At 37.2% G+C, this 22,613-nt stretch overlaps 1 protein-coding gene across 1 annotated transcript in view; it reads left to right on the forward strand.

Annotated features, from left to right (window-relative positions):
* MON2 (MON2 homolog, regulator of endosome-to-Golgi trafficking) overlaps positions 1-22,613 on the forward strand; it is a gene marked incomplete in the record, with an annotated part of 2,751,369 nt that overhangs the window by 2,555,004 nt on the left and 173,752 nt on the right. The window contains 1 exon segment of the mRNA XM_044088289.1: positions 4,083-4,290. Coding sequence (XP_043944224.1) covers positions 4,083-4,290 — 208 coding nt within the window.

The following is a 22,613-nucleotide window of genomic DNA, read 5'->3' on the forward strand; positions in this document are numbered from 1 at the left end:
CGTGTAATTTCTTCCAGAGAGACAGAACATGTCCTGGATTGAGACAGAGTAGGCAATGCTGTCAGCTGCTATTTTAAGGTATTCACTTGGGAGGTCACCAGATGAAGTAAGAGCATGGTTTGAGTTTGAATAGTTTTATATAGTATTTGGGCACAGGTTTGAAGATGAAAGTGGATGTGGTGATACATAGCTGATGGACAGGGTTAGGATTAGACATTGGGGAATCCTTGGCTACAGATGCTACACTGTCAATGAAATAAGAGTTGAATTGTATTGTGGTTTCAAGCGATGAGTTATTGGTAGAGGCAGTAGGACTGAATTTATGGCCAGGATACAAGATTTCTTTAATAGCTGTCTAGAATTTTTTTTCTGATTGTGTTTACTGTTATTCTGAAAGTTATTATAGTATAGTTTTTGTCTTCATTAATTTGCTTTTTAGTATGATTGTGAAGCTTTCTGAAGTTTTCAAGATATTGTGGTGTTTTATATTTTTTCCATTCTTTCCATGCTTTTTCTCTGTCTTGTTTTAGCATTCTATTATTTTTGGGATATATAAATTGCATTGTTTGTATTAAGAGTCTCCCTTCAAGGAGGTGCAATGCTGTTTAGGATATTCAGGAAAGTTGTATTGAATTCATTTACAGAATCGTCTAAGGGGAGGATTTTTAGGAAGCTCCAGTTAATAGATAATAGCTTAGTAATGAACATTTCTGGGTGAAACTTGGAAAGGCTGCACGATTTTATAAACATGCTGCTTAAGTGGATGTGTGAGATATCTAGTTGTATAGATTGGGAGATGAACACTGCGACAGTCGGATGTTGTACCTGAGGTGGTATACTTGCTAGGGTCCTATACTAGGATCTAATAAGGAATTTGATGTCTTTCTGTAATGTGCTGGGCTATTAATTAGTTATGAGAAACCAAATAAGTTAACACTAGATGTAGCGAAGTTAGAGTTTCTGTCCAACCAGTTGACATTCATATCATCTAGTAGTAGTAGTAGTTCTTGTGGACTTGTTATGGCTATCCAGTGTAGGATATCTTCCAGAATATCTGTATTGTCACCAGTTGTTGTGTCTTTCAGCTTTTCCCGGTTAGGGGTTGCCACAGCGGAACTCCGGTCCGCTAATGATTGGCAGTAGATTTTTACGTGCCAAGTTGCTGGCCCTGACGCACAACCTTCAATGAAGGTATGCCCATTCACGCATGTCTCCACAGAAGACGCTCTAGCTGAGAATCGAACAGGATGACGTCTTACTGTGAGGCGACAACGCTACCACAACACCAACACCAGTAAGGATGAAAAAAACAGAAATGCATATTTGTTTATATTTGCTTAATTTCAGGAAAATTATAAGAAGCTCTGTTGAATTGAATTTTGGTACTGGTTTGTTGTAGGGGGAAGTACAGTATCTTTTGAAAATATTAAAGCAATACCACCACTTTCCTCTCTATATTGTCATTATGGATGATATTAAAGTTGGGAGGTGTAATTTCATGGTCACTTATGCTGGTTTTAAGCCAAGTTTCAGACACAGCAAGAATATCGGGCTTATGTTGGGTAATGCAGGCATGTAGTTCAGCAGTTTTATTTCTTATACTTGTAACATTTATGGCAGCAAAAATTAAATGAATGGGGTTGGTGGTTGACATTGTAGTTTTAGAGCAATGTGTGGAAGACAGTTGTCTTGATGTTCACTCTGATAGGGTGAATGTCTCCTCCTAGAAGGATTTTAGTATGTTGGGGAATTATTGATGCTTGTTTTTTGGAAAGTATTTTTCAACTAATTTTGTTTTGGAGTTGAAATGGAGGTAATCAGTCTATATTTGGAGTACAGGTGAGGGGCATCATGAAATAGGAGAAGAACAGAGGATAACCATGATTAAGTAATGGGATCTGTGTTTTATTGCCGGCAGATAGTGGAGAAGCAGGGATCAAGAAGGATATTGAAGTAGCAGGATAGAACGTTATGTAGTAGTAGAGACTGTAAGCTGATAGAGGGTAGGTAGGAAAAAGGTATTTCTGTGAAGGAAGAGAGTTAGGTTGTCCTTGTATCTTCTCTGGAATGTAAGGAATATGGACCATTTAAAAGCTAGAGATTAAGAATGTAAATAAAATAGAAATAAGTGAGGGCTTATTTGGTAAAAGTAGAAACAATGTATAATAGATAAGTGCTGTTAGGGATAGGTGTGACTGTGAATGTATATAGGGCAAAGCTGTACAGGAAGGAGAAAGGTAAAAAGAAACAGGAGTGTTTGTATGATAGTAGTAAGGCTGTTTGGGAGGATAATGGAAAAGAAGTCCCAAGTGTAATGGGTGTGTAGGAAGTATACTAGTAGAGTAAGAGAGGGTGGGTGGCATTTGGGGGTAGGGTAGATTGCTTCCACACTCAGGTCAAAATATAACAGAGAGTAATCAGTTTACAGGCAGTAGAAAGCAGTTAGCAGAGAGGTAGTGAGGAGAACATGTTTTCTTTAGTTTCCTGAATGCAGAAAACCTGTAAGCCACACCAGGAAGACTAAGTAACTGGCATATACAGTGTAATCTATTTGTGAAGAGAAAGGACAGTGGCCAACGTAGTAAGTGGTCCTTAATGTTAAAAACTAAATGTTAGCACAGGCAGGCATGTATTTGATGAGATGATGTTATTACACAGCAAGGTTCTTAAAGTTAAATTTGCTTACATCATACAAAGAGAAAATTCTTAGTGAAAAGGTTTAGGGGCTGGTCCTTGTAACAGAGCTTCAGCAGTATCTCGATTGAATATAGAGACCAGAGACACTGAAAGGAAAAGAAAGAAACTCTGCTAAACTGTCATTATATTGAGGGGAATAAACTTAATACTTATTGAGAGCAAGAGAATATGGGGAACATGTAAGAATAGAGAGATGGTAAAAAAATTATGAATGTAAGCTGAAAGTAGGTTAGCAGGAGATACACTGATAGATAACTACAGAATACAATATGTACATAGAGAATAGTATAGAACAAGTTTTCATAACATAGCACTGAACTGGTAAGCACAATGGAAAACCATCACTTTGTAACATTCCTGGGATTAACATGTATTTCAGAAGAGTGTTTTATGTGTGTGTGTGTGTGTGTGTGTGTGTGTGTGTGTGTGTGTGTGTGTGTGTGTGTGTGTGTGTGTGTATATATATATATATATATATATATATATATATATATAAACACACCACAAACTCACATTACATACTTGTTAAAGGGCGCAGGTTCAACATACATACAGCATATACAATTTGAATGAAATTGATGCAAATGCAACAAACTACCAAGGTCTGTTCATTGGTCTACACAGTTTTAGAAAAATAGAAATGTAAGACACATAACACATACCTGCTGTGTGTGGAAAGCTGGTGACTGAATGAAAGAGGAGTTAATAATGAGGGGATATTTAATACTTTCTAGTACAGTAACCTCCCACCTCAGGTCAAAGTATAACAGAATAATCAGTTTATAGACAATAGAAACCAGTTAGCAGAGCATTACCAAGTTGAACAAGTTCTCTCTCATTTCCTGAATGCAGAAATCTGTAAGCCAGGAAGACTAAGTAATTGGCATATACAGTGTAATCTGTTTGTCAAGAGAAAGGCCAGTGGCCAACTTGATAAGTGATTCTTAGAGTACAACGACAACTCTGTGTAGTCAATTTGTAGCACAGGCAGGCACATATGTGACTAGATGATGATACAAACCAAGGTTCTTCAGGTTAAATTTGCTTACATTGTATAAAGACCAAACTATCAGTGAAAACGTTTGGGAGCTGGTCCTTGTGTCAGAGCTTCAGCAGTATCTGGGTTGAATGTATTAACCAGAGAATATTGTACAAAGACAAATTGTTAGTGAAAATGTTTGGGATTTGGACCTTGTGGCAGAGTTTCAGCAGTTTCTGGGTTGAATATAGTGACCAGAGACTATTGTACAAAGATAAAATTCTCATTAAAAATTCAAACAAAATTCTATATTAGTATACATGCTTACTTATGATTTGAAACTATATAGTGTTACTGCTGTAATTTATTACCTTTTCTTCCTTTTTTTTGTTTTTTTGTTTTACAGAGGCAGAGATTGATATTAGAATGAGAGAGGAATTTTCTAAAGTGTGCTTTGAAACATTGCTTCAGTTTTCATTTAGCAATAAAGTGACAACACCTCAGGAAGGCTACATATCACGCATGGCTCTCTCTGTTTTGTTGAGAAGGTCGCAGGACGTGCTGCACCATTATGTTGAAGATGAAAGACTTAGTGGCAAATGTCCCCTTCCACGGTATGCTCTTTGTTTCATTATTTATTCATTAGATTAGATTGGAATTGTATAATTTTTTTCCTCACATTTTTTGAACACTGCTTGTATGCAAGATGTAACTTGTACTCGGTGGGTGCTTTTTAGTTATTTAACATGTAATGTCCTGCTACCTTCTCTCTTTAAAAAATGCATTCTCCCTTTATATGATTTACATTATGGACCATACATTGAGTTTTTTTCTGAATATTTTCTGAACTGCTTTTATCCTGTATGTATCTTTATAAAAAGCTGAGATCTCCATAACTGCACACAGTATTCCAGGTGGCATCTTATCAGGTAACTGTATAGAACAAGACAATTTTTGTTTTCTTTAATACCTCTGTATTTCACAAGCCTTTTTGCTATTTGCTGTTACTTGCACTACATACATACCTTTCATTCACTTGTTGTGACTACCCCCAAATTTCTTTTGTCATTTGTCAGTAATACGTCAACCTCCAGCTGTCTATATGTTTCTGCATTTTTTTGCCTCCTATATGCATTGCATTGCTTTTTTCTATTGAATTTAAGCTGACCTGTCTTAGACTATTCCTGACCTGATTAGAGGATGCATCTTACATGGTTACTGTGCCTGTACCACAGGTATTTAATAACATTGCCTGTTAGTTTAGAGATTTTCATGAGAAAAAAAATGGGCAAAGGATAAGTAAGACAACAGAGCCAATACTGAAACAAGCCAACAGTTGTGAGAGATGAAAATTTTGGCCAGATTGAGTGAAAACATCTGGCGAAAGCTACTTTTTTTGTTAGAAGTTATGATTCTTGAGTATGATTTGGGTCACTTCGTTGGGTAAGGACTGTATGAGTTAATTAGCCTCTAACCCCAGGCTTGCATTGTACTGTTGATAAAATATACTTGAAATCACCACCACCACCACTGAGCTGAGAATGTGTTTACTTCTGGGGTAATGGCATGTGGATGTTGTAAAATATATCATTAAATATTGTATGTTTTGAATCAGTTTCTTTGTTGAAGGATGTGAACATCTTAACTTCTGGCTTAACAACAGAGGAAGACTCTAGAATTTTTTGAGGTATAATTACAGTCAATGTAATCAACTTTCCTGACATCATTGATGTCTGTAAGTAACTGCACTGTAAGGCCTGCACACTACACCTATTGCTTCCATGTTACACTTTCAGGGTTATTGTTGGAGAGTGGAAAGTGCTGTTTTAAGATTTTTTTTGTAAATAGCATTACTCATTTAGTAGTTTTGTTTGTACAAAGTGTTGAAGTGTTCTAAAACAGTGAATCAAAATATGCATAATATCTGAACTGGTACATGTTTCCTGACCTCTGTGATATTGTAGAATGCTTGCAAATTTTTAAACTTGGGTTGCATCTAAAATGCTTGGTGCTTCCAGGTAGATAATGATCCATTTAAGCTTTAAATATTTTAAGCTTTAAAAAATGCTTTATTGTTGGAATACAGTTTGCTCCTTAAGGTTCACACTGCATCATCATCACAGGAATGTTTCAAACAGAAAATCCTGTTTCCATTTTTAAATCATTGCAATTTTTTGTAGTTTTTCATAAAGACTCATTTACTAGCAGAGTATGTTGTATGTGTAGTAAGTCCTCCTTAATCTGTAGCAACTGTATAGTTCAGTTTAAAGAACATGAGGCACCTAAACAATCTTTGAAAAAGGTAATGGCATAATATTAAGTGAAATTCTGCCTTTATTCAGTTTTATACATCATGAACATAAGCTGCCAGTGCATCTTTAGGACAGTAAGAGTTCTGTAGTTATCTCCTTACATCCACTGTCTAACTTGTCCTGGTGAATGTCTTTGTAGCAGATCTCTCAACTGTAACTAATTTGAAGGTATGCCTCTGTTTTCTGTTTCGATTTCCCACTTCACATGGTTTTCTGAATCCTCCTCCCTATCACAAAGTTTTGTAGCTATTTAGTGCACAGGAAACCAGACCGTATACCTAAAATACTGGGAACACCAGTAATTTAAAGAAAGAAGACCCCCAAAAAAGCTAAGTACTTTGTATTGTAGACTTTGTCAGTATTGTTCATTAAAGTCTAAAGGTGTTATATTGTCTGTCAGGGTATGCTTGTATTCTTGCATAATTTGTCACTCATAGTTTTTTTGATTTTTGTGCTTCTGAGTAGTATCCAGCAATCCTGGAAATGATAAGAGTTATGTGCAACTTTGTATTTAGATTTTATGCCAATTAGGTGTCCAGATGTTTGACTGCAAGTACTAACTTTTCAGGAGCCTTTGTACCTATTTTATCTGTTTTAAATTTGAGAGGTATGCTTGGTAGAAGCAAGATGAGCAGTGTAGACCAGATTTTACTGTCCCTAGCAGCAGCAGTCTTCATGTCATCCCTTGGTTTCCCCAGGCATTCGTAAGCATGCATCATTGTAGTAATGCTACTGTTCCATTCCAGCTGTCTATAATCCCTCTGTAGTAAGCAATGAGCATTACCCTAAGCCATTCAAGCTCTTCCAGTTAAGGAACCTGTTGCCTTCCTTCCTTAGGTCCTACAGGTCACTCTTTTCGGGCCTTGACCACTGTTTTGCAGGTAATGATTATAGTCTTAGCCGTGCCACTCTCAGCAAACTTTTCCAGTGTGCACTGGAGATCACAAACAGGTATGGATATTATTTGGACCTTAGGTGCACCTTTTTGTTATCTCCATGAATATCATGAACAGGGCAGGAGAGTAGCCACATCTTTGGAGGTGTCCTGTGCTGACTTTGAAGGTATATGACTTGACACTGACAATGGTGACAGAGCACTGGGTTTTTGAATACAGAAATGAAATGTCATTCATCAGTGAACTTAGGACCCTGAACAGTTGTAGCACCTGCAATAAGACATTCCAGGGTATACAGTCATATGACTTGTCCAGTTCTCAAAACAGGCATACTCAGCACTGACTAACTCCCACAACACCTGCAGTGTCTCTATAAGGACAGAGCATTCCACTGTTCAATATAGTCAGGACAGAACCCTTACTGATCTTCTGAATCTTAGACTCAACTGATTGATAGTTTTTTTTCCAGGTAACAAGCTTAATTCTGATGCTTTAGTGATCAATAATCAGATGTGCAACTACTGTAATTCAAAGGTCAAGACTGCAATATCTCAGGATTTTTTCTTTACCCTGAGATAGAGTAATCTTGAAGTTACATATATGTATATGTGCATGCATGTGTGTACTTATATACATATGTGTGTGTATATAGTAGAGAGGGAGTGTGGGAGTACAGGCTACCATGTCAGCACTCTTCCCTCTATAAAAATGCTGTCATAAATTGTGTACGTTCGCAATCACACTTAATTGTCAATCACAAAAGAGCTAAATATCTGTAATGGAACCCTGGCATAATTTATCTTAGGAAGGCCTAGGATCACAATCCATCTTTAACCAGAACACACCCTCCTGTCCCCATTTTGAAAATGGGAATCACAACTTCAATTTGCCAGTTGACAGGTACTATTCTCGCCTTTCGCTCAGTATTGAAAAGGGTGTTGACCCTGACAACTTAACAGTGTCTAGTACATTCCAGCACATTCAACATTTCCAGGTGGACTTCATCTACCTCTACAGCCTTGCAGTAGAATTGAATAATGGTCACTGTGATCTGAAATGGATCCATTCCCACTAGCAGGCTTCTGGTCCAGATTTCTTAGAGGAGAAGTCCACCACTTTTCTTCCAACTTTCAAGTGTCCCCAAGTTAATACCAACATTTCTTCAGTCTTGCTGGGAACAGTCTGAGTATTCTCCTACCTTTCCATTCTGAGTTATCAGTGAATTTTTATGTTATTCTTCATGGCATTTTTCCAGACTTGTCACACACCCAGGCCTTCATTTTAACCACTGCTGTATTTGCTGACTTCTCTGTATATCTCTGTATACATTTTATAGAAGTTTTTTTTTTTTTAACTTGGAAGCTCAGTTTCCTTCACTTTCTGTATACACCGGCAAGTCCTGCAATTATGCTATGACAAGCGCCAACAGCCTTTATGTCATAGCTTCTTTTCATTTCCTCATCTGTTGAGGCTTTTAACAGGGTCTGTTCAGCCTCCACATTCTCAGTCTTTTTGTATATATGAGAAAAAGCATTTCTGGAGGTCAAAATTGAACTGTTCCCCTGCAGAAGCATCATTTAAGTATTTTTGTGATACTCCTCCTACATGTTTTGGTCTCCTAGCTCTGTTTAGTTACTGCCCCAGTCACATGTTGCAGTTTATCCAAAATGTTAATTGTATGATAACTCAGTGCCTATCTTGACTTGGTTGTTCATAACATACTGCTTCAGGTCTGATAGCAGAATTACAGGGTCAGTTGTTAACTTTTGGCCTCAGTTGCTCTGGTGCCAAGCATAGGTGTTAGCATCCTTATGTTTGAATATGGTGTCTGTACTGGTTATGGATTGTCTACAAGATGATGTCCAATACATTCCACTAGTTGGGTTCATATCTGGCAAGGTGTTCCTGTCAGTCCTACCCCTCCATGTTCCTTTATCATTTCTTGTATGACCTTTGAAGTCTTTCATTACAACTGCATAACCAGGAAGGAGGTACACTGATGAACATGGCACCCACAATCTCTGAGAAGACTAATGACTGTGAATAGCTGTTAGTTGAATGTTCACAAACATCATTCACACTGATATGACTCTCATCTACCAGCACATTATTCAACTTTGCAACACTCGGATGGTGGCTTGTAATTATCTTTTCACCCATCTGCCTTTCCTAAGTTTCATCTCCACATAAGAAGCAAAAGTCAAACTCCATAACTGCTGTGTTGTGTAGAGGTAATATTAACCAAACGTAGGTGATGCTTATCAACTTCCAACACAAGACTCTGGTGATGCTCCTTGTCTCAAGAACCAGATTCGACTGTCCGGGTGTAATCTGTTTTAATCTTATTATCACCTCTTGTGAATTGATCCAAAGTAGCAACTTATTGCAACAGAAAATAATTCAGAATTATCTGTGTAGTAAGTGCTTTTGCCTCACCCTTATCCTTATGGTCAGATTATGCCAAATATGCTGTTTCTGCATTAATTGGAGCTCTAATCAGTTTGCTGTCATTTCCTCCTTTTAGGAATAGCAGTACATTATACTTGGTAGTTATATGTGCTTTTTTGTGAGAATTGTACAGTTTGCAGTTTTAATTATTGCCTTCATGAAAAAGATATTATCCGCAGTGAAACATGAAATACAACATTAGTGTCATACTTTGTGGTGTGATACTGTGTTTTTTAACCAGAGGAATCCTCTATTATTGGAATCAGAGGACTGAATGTTTTCATAGCACGTGTCCATAGGAGCTTGTCTTGTTATGGCCCATACCAGTCCCTCTCCCCCCTTGTCTCAGTTATCAGTGTGTTTATGTCCAGTAGACACCCATTATTTTTCAGTTTTTTTCACATTGTCTGGCCCTTCTCCTAAAAGTCAGTTCAGGAAGACATATGCATTTGGTGATGGAAGAAAGGCACAGACAGAGAGCTACCAGCACATTCAGGTTTGTGGTTATTTGATACCAAAGTAGGGCAATCATTTGTACTTCATGTAATTCCTTATTTTAATACTTACTATAATCCTTAGTAGCATAATTCCTCTTATTACTTAACATACTTGAGGGTGAAATTCTACCTTTTGGAACATTTTGTGCTTACCCTCTCTTTGTGTGGTAAAACACCTTATTGCTAGCAAAGGTACTAATGGTTTGGCATAATTTAAGGATGAATGACAAATTATTGGAAACATTTTAGCAAGAGCTCTGTTAGCTGAACAAAACAGGTAGAGTGGGACTCAGTAGTATTCATTATGGTATAAATGTTTGTCTTTTTGCACTTCTTATCAAAATAGGCCCTCTTTTTACAAAAACATCATATTTTTTATATTTTATGGCAATATTCATACACAAAAAACTTAAGCTGTCCTGTTTCAACCAGCAAATGCAGTGTGACAAATATCACCCAGTGTAGGCAATACCATACAGTATTATACAAAGTTCTAGCTAGTGAAATTTCCAATATTGAACATTTTCAGTGGTGCACAAAACCCTTACATTTCACTTATGTTAATAGAACAAATATATTTCCCACTGATGGAAGTCACACTTATAGCCTGTTTATTCCATGCATGCTTGTTATTATGCTGCATCATCATTGTAAGATAAAAGTTTGATATTTAAATCACTTTTTCCTTAGCCTGATATCGGACAATCTAGTACCTGACAGCAGTCTTTAGACAATCATATGATAGACCTTGTACATCCAACTGTTCACCCGTAATCTTGGTAAAACGTGTGAAAATCTTCCCTACTTTGGCTATCAAATCATCCCTGTATTAGCTCAGTAATTTAGCATACATTGTGTTTGATATTCAGTACATAGTATACCTATAATTATAAAAACTCATTAACTGTATATCATTACAAGCTAACCTAACATAAATGTACATATAGTAAATAACATAATTGTACATATTATAAATAACCCATCCCACCTTTTTTTCTCTTTTCCTTCTAAGTCTTTATTCTCCCTCTCAATATGTTACCACTGCCATCCTAAATATTTAGATACTATGTAACCAAAGAATTTATTCCTGTTCTCTAGCATGAAATTAAATTGTAATTGTGTCTTCTTTACCATGATTGTATATGTAACTAAACTGTGTAATGCGAAACTTTTCTCCCCGGGCCTGCACTGAAAACAGGCTCCCTGAGCCCAGTGGACCTCCCCGGTCATCAAACTGGAAATAAATTAATAAATAAATTAATTAAAAATATAGTCATGTCTTTTATTATATTGTATACATACAAGCCGCTAATTAATGCACACCAGTAACTCTTGTAAAACGCCTTTGCCCATTATTTCCACTAATGTAATCTTAAGAAAACTCCTGAAACTAAACCCAGTCTAATGTTACACTTCTGGCCATTAAATATTGAATTATACGCCTAACAGTTTTAAACCAATTAAAAATGAGTATGCCTAATTACTAGACAGTAAACATTGTATAAAACTCGTCACATAACCCATCAATAAACTGTAATAATGAAAACAATAGGCTTTGTATCTATTCATAAAATAAAATTCAGCAAAATAAAACCTCCCACACTGCCCAGATGTAAATACAAAAATCTAAACTTCCAATATCTGACCATGTCCCAGGTAGAAATCCTCATAAAATGTTATGATAAAGTATAAAATAAAAATAAAATCATAAAATGTTCCTTCTCTAGAAGCTGCTTTTCTTCCATGTAAAGCAGAGTTCTTCGCTAACCCAATTCAAGTGTAACTTGGACCAGTGGATGAGGAAATGGAAAGTCACCCCTGGTGTGGCAGCTATATCCTTAATAATGGACAGAGGCAGCCTGCAAATGCTTGACAGCCCAAGCACATATACCCCTTAGAATAAGTTTAAGATTCATAAAGCTGTCAAGATACATTTGGAATGCATAGCTAGGCTTAAAAGGGGTCCCTGGAGTTGTTAGCCTAGTATACATCTATGTGCCTTTGATTTCTTAGCTTCTGTTTAATAAGCCTATCCTAGGAGAGTGACCAAATAAGCATAAACAAAAAGGAGCTAACCAAACTGCATATATTAATTAAACTATAATAATGACCCAAAGGGTACATTTTCCTGTAAGAATATAGTTTTATCCATAAAGAAATGTGAGACAATATAACAGAACTATAATAATATATTTTTTTAATACTACCTTCCTGATCATCTGTAATTACCATGCCCCCATAAGACTTTCCAGTGCCAAAGCACAACCCTCCCCATGGCTACAGAAAACCACTAAGTCAGAAATGGAAAAACCGGGATAAAGCCTGGGAGCACTGGTGCAAAACCAAAACCCCCTCAACTAGACAGAAATTCCTAGAACTGTGCAATAGAGTCAAAAAGCTAATAAAACAGGACAAATTCCAATACTACCAGTCTGCCTTAAACTCCTCCCAACACAGCCCCAAACACTTCTGGTCCTCCATAAACTCCATCCTCCAGCCAGGTAAAGTCAGTATCCCTCCTCCTAACATCCCTCACTCCTCCAAAAATATTGCTACCTCATTCAACACACACTTCACACAAACCATAATATCACTAGCTAAACAACACAGCCCCCCTCCCCTCCAAACCACACCTTCAACTAGTAATCTCCCCACTGCCTTCTCTTTTTCTCCTGTACCTACCTCCAACATAAAAAAACTCTTAACTAAACTTAAGCCCACCAAATTAGCAGCAGACAACCTCCCAAGTGAATACCTACAAATCACAGCTGATGCTGTGGCCTACCCAGTATACATCTTGATTAACCAATCTCTGTCAGAAAGTCATGTTCCCACACTATGGAAAGTATCACATATAATTCCCCTCCACAAAGGCGGCCCCTCCACAGAACTAACCAGTTACCACCCCATAGCTATTCTCTCTCCACTCTCCAAAATACTAGAGAGATGCATTCACTTTCAGGTCTCAGACTACCTCCTTACTAACAACCTCCTTTCCAATACTCAGCATGGTTCCCGACCAAACCATAGCACCACTACTGCCTTACTCTCCTTTACTAACACTATCCGTCAGCATAAAAACAATGGCTATCTCTTCCCTGTTACTTTCCTAGACCTATCTAAAGCATTTGACATGGTCCCACGCAAACAACTCATCTCTCTCCTCAGTAACCTATCCTTCTCTTAGTCAGTCACCAACTGGTTTCAGAGTTACCTGTCTGACTGCCAACAATCCATTGTATGGCAGAATGACACATCTCCCCAACTGTCTGTCTCTATAGGGGTTCCCCAAGGATCCATCCTTGGACCCCTACTCTTCTCTATTTTCACCAATAATCTAGCCTCTGCCACCAAACATGGCACACTCATACAATATGCAGATGACTCAACCATCATCTGCTCAGCCCAGTCCCTACCCAAACTTCAAAAAGTCACACAGGAAGCCTTTTCCTCTGTTGAAACTTGGTTAGCTGATGCCCAATTAATACTCTACCCAAACAAAGCTAAACTACTCATCTTCCAACCCACCAAACATACTCAAAACAACTCTCACTTTAACATCACAGCAAAAGACAACACCACTGTACACTCAACAGAACACACCAAATTACTAGTAGTGGAAATAGACAATAAACTAAAATTTGACATTCACATATCCATGACCATAAAAAATGTCCACAAAAAACTAGGAGCATTATACAGAAATAAGCAACTTCTCACCAAAGCAGCAAAGATTTCAGTAGCAAATTCCCACCTTATCTCCACCCTACTTTATGCCTCTCCAATATATACTAACCTAAGGCAATGCGATCTAAACTAGCTAGAGAACTGCTACAACAAAATCGCCAAATTCGCCACAGGGGCATCCTACCGTAGTCACCACTGTCTCTCACTTGCTGAACTGGGCTGGCTTGAACTCCCTCACCTCCTTCAATGGTATCAACTCACACTCATCCACAAACTAGTAAACCATCCACTAAATGTCCCATCCCTCCAGAATCTACTTCAACCCTATCGCACCACCAGACCACTAAGATCCAGCAACAAAAATCACTTGCAGATCACTAAAGCCAGTAACTCTGCTGGTGAAGCACTATTGTCTTGCGCCATAGCCAAATTATGGAACTCCCTCCCACCCACAATTACCTCAGTACCATCATGCCCCCACTTCAGAACTTTACTAAAAGCGCACCTAAAAACATGCTGGCTATGCCCTTGCAACTCCCACTCTTAATATCACCCACCCCATCCAACCACTACCTTTCTTTCCACCCCACTAACTACCTTGATTATAGCAAGCTTGGATGCTCATAAGCCTACTACTTATACAGCAGGAACTTCTTATTGTAACAATTGTTAATGTCTGTTATGTACTTTGCAGATAAAGATTCTAGTTGTCTACTGATGTACTATGTTCTTCATCTGTAACTGTGTTTGTAATTAATTGCTATGTTAATCAAATTGTTAATCGCTATGTAAATCCATTGTAACTACTGTCTGTATATTTTAACTGTTGAGCTTTTCTCCCCGGGCCTCCTCTGAAAATAGACCTACGTCCAATCGGACACTCCCAGTCAACAAATGTAAGTAAATAAATAAATAATGAATAATGTGTATTACCATGAACAGACAGCTGTCCATAATCTTCACTTAGCTGCATAACCACACGATTAATTACAGATATATCATTAAAGTACATTTATTTATTTGTTTGTTTGTTTATTTATGATTGGGATAGAGCACTGTTTTGGTCTTACCTCAGGGTTTACAACCTGTTAAAAATGGATACAAAGATATATTAGAAGTTGGTTACAGAGTAATTTTTACATCATTTGAAGAGCATGCACTTATGTTCCTGACCAGTAATATTTCTGCTTTTGTTTCATTATGTTAACCAGATTTACCCACTGTGATTTAAAGTAAGTATATCTTGATTACTGTAGTCTTATTATTTTAAACTTGTAAATTAATTGCAACTTAGCTAGTTGTCTTTTATCATTAAGTCTCCGGTTCAACTATATTCACTACCATTTATATCACATAGTAACAGTATGCACGTCATCTAAAAATACCTACGCCCTATGAGCTGTCCATTGCAGAATCCCCACATTCACAAGAATGTGACCATTTTGCCTAAACAGCACTGCATTTGAAACCACACCTCAGATTATTCGCATTGAGAACAGCTTTACATTACACACTTTTTTCTCCATATACAAGTCAGCAGTCATGCGAGTCAACTTGGTAATCTGCAGTAAGTGAATCACCCTCATTTATTGTCCAGGCTCTTACTCCGTTTCACAGTCACACCAACAAAAATAATCTGCAGAATTATCAAACTTCTTAACTAGACTCAAATTCCTGTTAAATATAATACTTTGTAATTTAGTAGTATAATCAATCTAAACTATCCACAATTCATAATTACCTAAAATAAAAATTCCATACTAAAATCATCTGCAGATCAGAGAAACAGCATTTACATTTTTTCCAAGCAGTATCAAACCATCTGAAAGTTAAAATTTGTGTAAACCTTATGATGTATAAAGTTTCTCTGTTAAATCATTGTCATATAACTTATTCTTAACCAATGTTTTAATATTATGTCTAATTTAGTGTAATTATGTAAACTTTAGTTGTTTTTTTGTATTATATTTAAAGACTGTAAAATTATTATTCTTAAAATGTTTTGTAATACTTTGACGCTTTTCTCCTCAGGACTCTTCTAAAAATAAGCTCCTACGCAGTTGGACCTTCCCAGTAATCAAATGTCAATAAATAAATAAAATAATAATAGGCTGTGCTATAAATCTTTAATGTGTAAACAGTCAGTACAGTGTTTTATGTCTCCAGTTCTTTTTATGAACCTATAACCTACCAGACGTGTCCAACCTGCTAACTCTTCCATGCGGCCCTCAACCTCTAACTGCAACATCGATGTATGCATACCCCAAAACACATTTTTGCTTTGTGTTTTCCGCTCCCATAACCTGTAACGCTAATGTCGGTGTGCGCATGTGCCAAAGCACCCTTCTAGTTTTGTTTTTGTGCCAAAAAAGGGTCAGTGTGTTTACACCATTATTTTGCGCTGAACAATCAGTGTGCCTGTTCTCGCTGAAGAGGAAATCGTGTATGGATTTGCCGCAGTTGCCTTTGAAAAGGGCAGCACTTACCTGTGTTAACAGGTAAGTACGGAGTGAGTGCATGCATGAAAGCAGAATTGTGTGTGTGAAAGTCGAAGAAGTGTGTGTGTGTGTGTGTGTGTGTGTGTGTATGTATGTATGTATATATGAGTGTATATGTGTGCATGACAGAGAGAGACGCATGCACAAAGAGGCTAACAATGATCAGTCTACCTACTGAACACAAACAAGTTAGCTCACAAATATATCATACATTAAAAGTACACTTACATTAAATTGCGGCTTTCCCGACAGGGAGAGTGTTGTTTGAACATGAACTCATACCTCTTAACTGTATGGATTTTCAAAGAATGTCTGGATTTTTGCCTCATCTTCCAATTTGTGTCTTTTGCTTAGGAAATAAAAGTAGTCATCCAAGGTAATGCAATTCCAGGGAGTAAGAATGAGACAGCGGCCTAGGGTTAATGGGTCAGTAGTGGATTGACTATGTGGGACTGTAGCATATAAAGTTGTATTGTTTTTTTAGACAAACAAAAAAGCACCTAGTACTGTTTGCACCTAGTACTGTTTTTTCATTGGTGGGTTCTAAGCAGTGGTACATGTGGTACAACAGTAAGCATAGCTTTGGTGGATCATCAATACTGGCAAATCAAGTGGGCACAATGTCATTTTTTTAAATGTTGGGGGTTTTAGTGTGTATGTGTGTGCTTATGTGTTGGGAGTGCTGCAACAGTTGTTGCGTTGTGTCTTTCGGCTTTTCCCGGTTAGGGATCGCCACAGCGGAACTCCGGTCCGTTAATGATCGGCAGTAGATTTTTACATGCCGAGTTGCTAGCCATGACGCACAACCTTCAACGAAGGTACGCCCATTCACGCATGTCTCCACACAGAAGACGCTCTAGCTGAGAATCGAACAGGACAGCGTCTTACGGTGAGGAGACAACGCTACCACAGCACCACCTGCAACATTAGATGATTATTAAGGACAGAGACTTACGGACTGTGGAGAATATGTTTCTTTGTTTCAAAACCTGATACTTGGGTACGCATGCCAGAAGTAGATTTTTAAGACATAGCTTCTTGCCATTTACGGTGGATGGATATTTACATTTAATGGACAATGCTAGCAGTATTAGCGTGGGCCTTTGGGGTTCTGAATGATGCCAAGTCTACCACTGCCAATGTCTTGTAAAGTGACCTGGAAATGGATATTGGGATGTTACTGAAAAGATATAATAAGGGGGCTTAGAAATATAGTTTAATTAAACAAAGTGTACTTTCAATTTACAGGCCATAATTTAATTTATTTCAGGTAGTCCAGATGCTGGTAGATTGTATACCATTAGACTTAATTAGGGAGAGCTGTCATTGTAGGGAAATAAGCAGCCCTAGTTTCAGTGAAAGCTCTGTGGTTGCTTGCAGGTAGGAAGTTGCAGGATGTTGATGCAATGTGTTTTATTTATTATTTTTAATGCATTTGTCATTTCATAGCATGGTTTTCTTTGTTGAAAAAGAAGGCAGGACTGAATGAGCCATATAATGTTTAACTGATGATGGGATAGAAAGATTATAAGTGATGTATAATGTTTGTAGCTACAGTTGTTTCAATGGTGTCTGTAATGCATAACAATTTTTGGGCCTGTGTACCACTTTTATTTTTCGCTTTGTCCAGATTTCTTGCTCTAAGGTTAAGAGGTATGGTTCCATACTAAATCAGAAGGTTGTATTTACCTTGGAAGACTTTTCGGCATAATTATGAGAAACAGAGCCTTTTTAATATCTCTACTTATTTCCAATATAAACTGCCATGTAACCTTGTAAATAACCTTCTTATTAAGCTACTTTACTTCTTTTGGAATTGACAGTATGATTCATCGGTTCCGACGTAAGCATAGAGTGCTAATGTGACTTTGATTTCTTGCAGCAGTCTTTGGTATACATATCACAATACCTTTTCTGTATTTCTGGGTGTGTAATCAATTTAACAGTTTTAAAGATGTTTTCCAAAAATAAATAAATACATAATAACAAATAATCCTCTCTATACTTTGAGCTATTGACAAAGTCTGGGAATTTGTTTTTTTTCAAAAGAGAAGGTCAGCATTACAGCCCAGTAAACTGTCAGTCTGTGAATTACTTCTGCACAAATTAAAATGTCTGAATGTCAAATGGCTTTAGACTGGAGGGAAGTTTATTTTTATTTATTTTATTTTATTTTACATTTGTTTACCGGGAAAGTCCGACTGCACACAGGTCCATTTTCAGCAGAGGCCCAGGGAGAAAAGCTCCAAAAATAACACAAAACAGTATAATACAATACATGAGAGAGAGACAGCAAATCATGGATGTAGTACTCATACAATATGGCAGAGATTACATCTCGTAACAGTGAGAATCATTGAGGCACAGAATAAACATAAAAACATTTTTTTTTTTTTTTACAGTTATAATTACAGCAAGTTTTCAGTAGAATGTTGTTTGTACACAGCTGAAGCTCTGAAACAATCTTTTGATATGGATTAACCTGGGTTTGACACAAGTTATATGTTTACACCAGTATGCAGCATTGGTTTTCTTATTGATTTACTTTTTGCCGAGCAGTTGTTTGTTGATTTATTGATGGTCTTTCTGGTGGTGGGAAATTGCATGGATGAATCCATCTCTGTTATGATTTTTTTTCAGATATTTTGGCTTCCAGACAATTTCATTCAGTGAGTGGGTGTCATGTGATTACTGAGGTTGCCTATTTTACAAGTAGGGGCTTCTTTTTTTGTGTGTGTGTGTGTGTGTGTGTGTGTGTGTGTGTGTGTGTGTATGTGTGTGTGTGTGTGTTTAAGAGAGAGAGAGATTTAATATGTATACTGAATATATTTTTGCAAATGGAATGCTTAATTAAACAGGCCCCTCTTTTTGGGCAAGTAGACTTGAGTAACCAATATTAGATCCTAGCCATCCTGCTGGGAAAGGTTAGTATGTGGATTTTCCATCTGGTTTGATGAAAGCTATGCTACTTTACCCAAGGACTACATTTATGGCTATCCATCCAGCCATCCAGTTGTCATGTTGCTGAACTACATTGTTTGATAATGAGAGGAGCTTTTTACAGAAGTTGAAGGTTTTTGTGTCAAGAACCTGTCCATACAAAGTGGCATGTTTATGTTGCAGTGAAGGCTGTGGTCTTTGTAGTGAGCTTTTTAAATATAACCAGTATTTCTGAGGTAGAGGAATTATCTTAAGGCAGGATCTTTCTTAGCCTGGAAAGCAAGCCAGTGATGAAATTTATAGGGGCCAGTGAGAGACAGAGGAAAACAAGAAGCTTTTTAGTCTGTTTGGATAACTAAGTGAACTTAGTCCTTTGACCTTTTTTGTCAGAAATGGTTGTAGTCTTTCTTTTGGCAGGGTGTTTTGCTGAGGCACATGCCAAAAGGGGCATTGCATTCAATAATGGCTGTTGTAAAGGAAGAATACAGGGATGTTATGACCTCCTTGTCACTGGATGAGATACCCTTACTAATGAAGTGGGCCATGTAAAAAGCTTTCCATACAATGGAGACACCGTGGTGTTCAAAAGTCAGGTTTCTATCAACCTGGGTGCCCAAGTACCATACGACTGATTGCATGGTTACAACATTGTTATTAATGTGATAATTTGTGGGGACATCACTCTCCTCAAGGGGATGATGATGCATTTTTTGGCATTAAGCTTGAGGCCATATTTCTGGCACCAGTTATTTGTTTGGGTGAGACCCTCTTGTAGCTTATTCAGAATTGTTTTATTAAGTCAGTAATGTGAATTCTTTACTTTATTGCAAATTTGTTGGGTTATTTTTGTGGATTATAGTATTGTAGGACTGCTGATGTTGACATTTTACGTAGTTGGACTGCTGGAGTGGTTTTCCCAGTTAGAAATGCTAGTGCTGTAGTAAATGTCTATTCATTTGTAAAAAAAAAATATATATATATATATATATATATATATATATATATATATTTATTTATTTATTTATTTATTTTATTTTACATTTGTTGACCGGGCTAGTCTAACTGGATATATGTCCATTTTCAGTAGAGGCCCGGGGAGAAAAGCTCCAGGTGTAATACATAGTAAAAAATATAAAAAATCAGTCTATATAAAAATTAAGACAGTCAAATCCATAAGCAGTTAAAGATGAATTCACAAAAAATAGTATACATAAAAAATTAAGACAGGTAAATCCTTAAACACATAAAAAATAAATTGCCAAATTGAAAAAAAATTTTTTTTTTGTGATGGCCATAAGAACCATACTTTAGGGTAGCTTGAGAAAATAGAGAGGATAACTTGAGAAAGAGGTGGGGTAAATAAAGGAGAGGTGTGAGAGATATAATGGGATGAGTAGAGGAATAGATCATTTTCATGGTGAAAGAAAAAAAAATTACTGTCATGGGGGGGGGGCAGTAGCATTCAGCTAGAAGAGGGGATAGAAAAGTTCCTGTCATAAGTATGGTTGGTGAATTATGGTAAACATTTAATGTGTTTTTGGGTGGAGAAAGAGGAGAGGTAAAGAAAGATAGGAAACTGGAGTGAGAGCTAGTCTAGGTTGATACATGGACAGAGCCATTTATTATTAAGGTACAATTTAAGATTTTTCTTAAAGATAGGAAGGGAAGTAAGGGATGTGATATCAGTGGGTAATTTATTCCAGTGTCTCCCAACTGAGTTGGAGAATAGGCCATCAGCTGCCGAGTTATTAGGTATAGTTATGTTGATCAGAAGCTTGTTAGAGGAGCGTAAATGTTTCAGGTTATAATAAGGGGAAATGATGCTAGAGAGTATTGGAGTTTTGGTGGGTTGGTACAGGGTTTTGTGAGCTATTAGTAGTAGTTGTAGTTTGATCTGATTTGGAAGTTCTAGCCAGCCAAGTTGTCTTAGATTCATGCAGTGGTGGGTTCTAAAGGGAGATCCAGTGGCAAATCTAGCAATGTTGCTGTAAGATATAACTAGTTTATTAAGGTTTTTTTTGGACAGGTTGGTATAAATCGGACTTGCATATAGTAAAGTAGAGATAAGATGTGTCTTGGCTAGGGTAATTCTAGTGGCTGGGGTAAGGTATGGTTTTATTCTATATAGGGTTCCTATTTTTTTGTTTACACTTTTTATAGTTGTGTTAATGTGATTTTCAAAATTGAGTTTATCTGTTGTAATACCATGTAGTTTTGTGGAGGTTTCAGGGGAAATACTAGTATTGTTGTTGGAAGTGATAGAGAATTGCAGGGGGATTTGGTTACGTGTTGGGGAGAAAAGTAGAAGTTTTGTTTTCTTTGGGTTGAGTAGGAGACAGCGTTGGGAAAACCATTGTTCAACTGTGTTAAAGGCTTTTTGAGTAAGAGACTGAAGTTCAGCATGAGAGGTAGCTGAGCAGATAATAGTGGAGTCATCTGCATATTGTATACAGTTAGAAAAAGGGATGGCAGATTGAAGGTCATTGATAAAGATGGAAAAAAGAAGTGGACCTAAGATAGAGCCTTGAGGAACACCTAGGGAAATAGGAAGGTGGTCAGATAGTGAGTTTTTCCAGAGTACTGCTTGTTGACGGTTGTTGAGGTAAGATTGAAACCAAGCTAAGCTATTAGTATCAAGTGATAGAGAACTGAGAATGTGAAGGAGCATTTTGTGATTTACCATGTCAAAGGCTTTCGATAAATCAATGAATAGTGCAGAAGAAAGACTGTTTAGGTTGCGATTGGTGTTAATAGTGTTTGTGAAGGAGAGCAGAGCAGTGGTGGTACTGTGGGAAGGTCTAAAGCCATGTTGACAGTTAGCAAGTAGGTTGTTTTGGAGAAGATGATGTAGGAGTTGTTTATGGATACATTTTTCTAAGATTTTGGCTATAGGGGATAATAAAGCAATGGGACGATAGTTAGATAGATCAATAGAGTTTCCGCCTTTGTGCAGTGGGATGATGTGGGATATTTTCCAGATATCAGGGACATATAATATATTAACTAAGGTGTTAGAGTTAACTGTTAGATTAGAGAATTAGAATTAGAATGAGAATTAGAATTTTAAGGGAAATATTAGGCATTTATTACATTTATTCATTGTTCAAATGCACCTACAGTACAGCCAGGAGTTTGACTGTGGTCTTCCGCAGCAACAATAGAGTTAACTATATGATATATTTTATATGCGGACCCAAGACCATTTCTGTTCACTCAATGTGGCCCCAGCAAGCCAAAAGGTTGGACACCCCTAACCTAGACTGTCTCATCAGATTAACCATCAAAGTTTTTTTTAGGTAACATCACTTTTTCTTTCCAGTACATATTTCTACTGTAAAATAGCTCCCAAGAAGGCCTTTCCCAAACAAATAGCTGGTGTTTTATGGAATTATACTAAATGCTGGAAAGTATATACTTTTATCCTTTGACAAGCATGACTTCCCTTATAACTATCACATTGACAACACACCCCTGAAAGTTGATCCTGTAGTCAGAGATTTGGGAACCTGTGTCAACAGCAAATGATGTTTGATCACCGCTTATCCACTAAGGAAGCCCTTTGTCATTGTACAGCTTATAGCTAAAGATATGACATCCAGGTCCAGGGATATAGTCACTCTACTGTACTCCGCTCTCATCAGGCCATTCACTGAATATAA

Source organism: Protopterus annectens, chromosome 11.part0 (genome assembly GCF_019279795.1).
Source record: "Protopterus annectens isolate FY-2018-M chromosome 11.part0, PAN1.0, whole genome shotgun sequence".
In the NCBI taxonomy this organism is placed as follows: Eukaryota; Metazoa; Chordata; order Ceratodontiformes; family Protopteridae; genus Protopterus; species Protopterus annectens.